Source organism: Saccopteryx leptura, chromosome 2 (genome assembly GCF_036850995.1).
Source record: "Saccopteryx leptura isolate mSacLep1 chromosome 2, mSacLep1_pri_phased_curated, whole genome shotgun sequence".
NCBI lineage: Eukaryota > Metazoa > Chordata > Mammalia > Chiroptera > Emballonuridae > Saccopteryx > Saccopteryx leptura.
In genome coordinates, this window is record NC_089504.1 from 12,821,689 (window position 1) to 12,826,955 (window position 5,267).

General features: G+C 42.7%; 1 protein-coding gene across 1 annotated transcript; it reads right to left on the reverse strand.

The window, feature by feature from the left end:
* Positions 1-4,089: 4,089 nt before the first annotated feature.
* On the reverse strand, positions 4,090-5,046 carry LOC136391190 (olfactory receptor 1J4-like). The gene has a single exon (XM_066362709.1). The coding sequence runs from the start codon at positions 5,029-5,031 to the stop codon at positions 4,090-4,092; it is 942 nt and encodes a 313-aa protein (XP_066218806.1). The 5' UTR covers positions 5,032-5,046.
* Between the last annotated feature and the right edge of the window lie 221 nt (positions 5,047-5,267).

The window sequence follows — 5,267 nt, forward strand, 5'->3', positions numbered from 1 at the left end:
GCTAAGAAAACATATACACATAACACGTGGATACAGACAGCAGGTGGCCACAGCCTGAGGGAAAGGGGTGAGGAGGTGGGGAGAGAAGTGCAGAATGGGGGGTCAGGGGCAGAGAGAGACCCGCATGGGGCCTGGGGTTCATGAAGCTCATGTAGACGGGGGGGGGGGTGATATTGAGTTGGACACTTGAATCGTGTATGGTTTGGCTAACCATGTTATCCCAATTAATATAAACTTTTAAAAAGTTACTGTTTTGGCCCTGGCCGGTTGGCTCAGCGGTAGAGCGTCGGCCTGGCGTGCGGGGGACCCGGGTTCGATTCCCGGCCAGGGCACATAGGAGAAGCGCCCATTTGCTTCTCCACCCCCCCCTCCTTCCTCTCTGTCTCTCTCTTCCCTTCCTGCAGCCAAGGCTCCATTAGAGCAAAGATGGCCCGGGCGCTGGGGATGGCTCCTTGGCCTCTGCCCCAGGCGCTAGAGTGGCTCTGGTCGCGGCAGTGTGACACCCCGGAGGGGCAGAGCATCGCCCCCTGGTGGGCAGAGCGTCGCCCCTGGTGGGCGTGCCAGGTGGATCCCAGTCGGGCGCATGTGGGAGTCTGTCTGACTGTCTCTCCCCGTTTCCAGCTTCAGAAAAATACAAAAAAAAAAAAAGTTACTGTTTTAACCTTGTAATTTAGAGTTATCATTTGAGTAGATGTGTTTAAACTAGATAAGCATAACTATTTTCTTATTATAATTTCACCCACTACATTTAACCAACTTTGCTGATTCTTATATGACAAAATTATTGCAAATGTGGTGGCCAAATGGTGATTTTTCTACTTTTGTCATTTCTCCTGTGTTGTTTAATTGTATTTTCCAAAAAGAAGAAATTTATTGTTATTCCCCACTCATTTGCTATTTATTCATTCATTCAATTAATTAATTAATTATATCTTTATAGACTAATGATTCTTGTTATTCTTTGAGTTATAAACCATTACTGTTATTCATTTTGAACTTTAGGTGTGTTCATTACTTTCAAGGATGTTAAATGATCTCAGAGAAGCCAACGAGTAAATCTATATAAAAAGAAACACAAGAAGTAAAAACTAGAAACTAAGAAACTAAAGGAGTATTATCTATAGGAAGTGGGAGAGGAGTGGGACAAAAAGAATGGGGGATGAGCTTGGCCACGTGGTGGCACAGTAGATAGAACATCGTCCTGGGCTTCAAAGGACCCAAGTTAGAAACTCCAAGGTCGCTGGCTTAAGCTCAGGCTCACCAGTGTGAGATTGGGTTTGCTGGCTTTAGTGTAGAATCTTAGACATGACTCCATGGTCACAGTCTTGAACTCAAAGGTCACTGGCTTGAAACCTAAGGCCACTTGCTTGAGTCCAAGGTTACTGGTTTGAGCAAGTTGTCACTGGCTCACCTGCAGCCCCCTAATCGCCATCCTCGGTCAAGGCATGTATGAGAAAACAATCAATGCATAACTAAGGTGCCACAATAAAGAATTGATGCTTTTCATCTCTCTTTCCTCCTGTCTGTCCTTCTCTCTGCCTCACTCTCTCTCTCTTTTGCTAAAACAAAACAAAACAAATCAAAACATATGTGGGATTGGAACAGAGTATATATTGACAAAATATATATATATTTCTATCTATACTTTCTTAAATCCATTACTTGACATCTCCAATTCTATTGTGACCACAGAGAATTCATTCCAGCTTCTCCTTCTCCATGTACACAGCACCTTCCCCATGAGCGAGGACTCAACCTTTTCCTCTATATTTATTAATTTGCTGAATGATTGGACACAGGGTGAGCTGTTTCAGATTCTTGAAATCAGCCCTGGCCTGTTTTCTCAGTGGTAGAGCATAGGCCTGGTGTGTGGAAGTCCTGGGTTTGATTCCCAGTCAGGGTACACAGGAGAAACAACTATTTGTTTCACCACTCACCCTCTTCCTTTTTCTCTCTTTATCTCTCCCCCTCCCACAGCCAGGGTTCAAATGGTTCATGCTGATTGGTCCTAGCGCTGAGGGTGGCTCTATGGCCTGGCCTCAGGAGCTCAAAAAACTCAGTGCTGAGCAGTTAAGCAGCTGCCCAAGATGGGCAGAGCATAACCTCGTAGGACGCTTGCTAGGTGGATCCCTGCTCCCTGTTGGGGTGCATGTGGGATCATGTTTCTCTGCCTCCTTGACTTCACACCTCTCACTTAAGAAAAAAAGAGAATCTTGAAATCAGAATATTGTTAATAACAAATTACAGCTAAAATGTGTTCCCTTTTTTTTATGGTGATTGTATATAAGATGATTCTGGGTTCAATAATTACTTAGGTTACTTATTTTATTTTCCTCTTTAGTCAAATTATGGTAGTAATTTGCAATATAGTTAGTTTCAGTAGTTTTGTTTTATTCTATCTTGCTTAATTCACCATGTCTTTTTGATTTATCTTATGTGTCTGGACTGGGAATGCCCAGGGTCTCAAACCGGTGACCTTAGCATTCCAGGTCGACTCATTATCCACTGTGCCAGCACAGGGCGGGCTTACCACCTCTCTTTTTTAGTGGTAAAAGACAACATAGTCAAAACTATACAAATAATCATACTCATCTTCTGATTCTTCTGCCCATGTCCTGTAGGTAAACAATGTTGTTAATTTCTATTTATTCTCCCAGTGTCTCTGTGTGCTCAAATACGCAGACATATGTGCACTGTGTTTTTCTTTCATGTTTACATAAAACGTTGCATACTGTAAGTGTTACTCTATGCATTGTTTTTCCCCTTTTAACCAGGTATCCTGATATTGCTTTATATTGATTCATAGATATCTTTGTTCTTTTTTTTCTCATATTTGAGTATTACTTAAATGTATTGAGGTTCTACAGAGAATTCTTTATGGGTTGCAAATGAGATATGGGTGATGAGTGGCCTTAAGGTCAATGAATTGTAGACATTAAAGGCCTAAAATGGTAAATTTTGTTTTGAGTATAAAAATGCAATTTAAATAATTAAGGAGAAAGTAAGGTATAATACCAACATATAGCACAGAAATGAATTATAAATTATAATAGTAATGAATGGTTAATAGGCTTAAAAGGGGTGTTGAAGTAACAAAATATGTATTTAATCAAAAGGAGGAAGGCAAGAGAATAAAAATGAAACAGGTGTATCAAATACACCATTTCTAGAAATATCTCCTAATTATAAATGAAGTGGTATATTGTTAAATACATTTATAAAAGTCTCCCTCTACCTATTTTAAAAGACCTCTCACTTTGAAGCAGTGACATATTTTTTAAAAATTATTATTATTTTTTATTTTTCTGAAGTGAGAAGCAGGGAGGCAGAAAGAGAGACTCCCGCATGCGCCCGATTGGGATCCACTAGGGGGCGATGCTTGGCCCATCTGGGATGTTGCTCTGTTGCAACCAGAACCATTCTAGCACATGAGGCAGAGGCCATGAAGCCATCTTTAGTGCCTGGACCAACTTTGCTCCAATGGAACCTTGGCTGTTGGAGGGTAAAAGAGAGAGAAAGAGAGGCAGAAGGGTAGAGAAGCAGATGGGCGCTTCTCCTGTGTGCGCTGGCTGGAAATCAAACCCAGGACTTCCACACACTGGGCCGACACTCTACCACTGAGCCAACTGGCCAAGGTGCACCTACACATTTTTATATTGTAATTATTCTTACCATGGCTGACTGCACTCTACCACACAATGTCAGTGAATGTGAGTTGGGAACATTGCGCCGAATCCGCTTAAAGCCAGTGAAAGCCAGCATAAAGAAGTCACTTAAAAAAAAAAGCCAGGTTTATAAGGAGCAGATCATGATGCTAAATCAGTGTGTCCTCATGACATAAAAAAACTGAAATATCTCAAAGGAAAAATGAAAAATTCACATTTATAATTGTGCAATATTTTGCATACATCTAGGAAGAGATGACCAAGGAAAAATAGTAATTAGGAGTAAATAATTATTAACAATCTATGTGGAAAACTTGAACAGATTGAAATATTAACAACACTTATATATCATATGATAATAGAATGCATATTTTATTAAAGTTATATAGAAGTGTCCACCATACAGTATTTTAGAAGATAGAGTTCATTGTGCTCCTGACTGCATACTAACCCTTCTGACACACATTTCCAAGGCCTGTTTGATGTCTCTGTTCCTCAGGCTGTAGATGAAGGGGTTCAGCATGGGGGTAACTACCGTGTACATGACCGAAGCAGTGATGTCCTTGGAATCCCATGAGGAGGAAAAAAAGTAAACACTTGCAACTGTCCCATAGTATAAGGATACCACAAAGACATGGGAGCCACAGGTAGAAAAGGCTTTATAGAGTCCCTTAGTGGAGGGGACCCTCAAGATGATGCTCCCTATACGAACATATGAACCTAAAATAATAAACAGAGGTAGAATTGAAAACAATCCCCCCTCAGTGAAGATGACCAGCTCATTGAGGGAGATGTCAGAGCAGCTCAGCTTCAGGAGCACAGTGAGTTCACAGAAGAAGTGGCTGATAGTGTTGTTGACACAGAAGGACAGTCGGACCAAGAGGAGCGTGTGTAACAGGGCACTGCCACAGGACAAAATCCAGGAGCCAGCCACCAGCAGCACACACAGCCCCTCCCTCAAGATGGCGGTGTAATGTAGAGGGAAACAGATGGCCACATACCTGTCATATGCCATCACTGCCAGAAGGAAATTGTCAATACAACAAAAAAGTATATAAAAATACACCTGTGAAATACACTCTGGGTAGGAGATGAAGGAGTTCTGAGTCTGCATGTTCGTGAGCATCTTCAGGACAGTGACAGATGAAAGGGACATGTCAGTGAGGGCCAAGTGGCTGAGGAAGAAGTACATGGGCGTGTGCAGGCGGGAGTCCAGCTTGATGAGCAGGATGATGAGCAGGTTGCCCAGCACCGTGGTCAGGTACATGCCCAGGAACAGGGTGAAGAACCCGCGCTGCTGCCCTGGCCGCATGGGGAGCCCCAGGAGGAGGAACTCGGACACGCTGCTCTGGTTCTCGGGCCCCATGCTGCTCCCTGTCTGCTGGGAGGAAGGAGGTTTAGGACTCTCAGCAACCTGGAAAGGACACCCAGGACCATCATGTCTCATGCTGTCATATTCCAGGAATACCATTCTTTTTAAACACACACACAGAATAATTAATGACACCTGTAGGAGTGTATGTCCTCGCTCTATCCCAGTGTGACTCCAGGAAAACATGACACCTTGAAAACAACTGCGAGACCTGATTACACAGAATCCAG

Coding starts and splice junctions, on each gene's coding strand:
- LOC136391190 (XM_066362709.1), bottom strand. CDS start 5,031: ATGGGGCCCGAGAACCAGAGCAGCGTGTCCGAGTTCCTCCTCCTGGGG.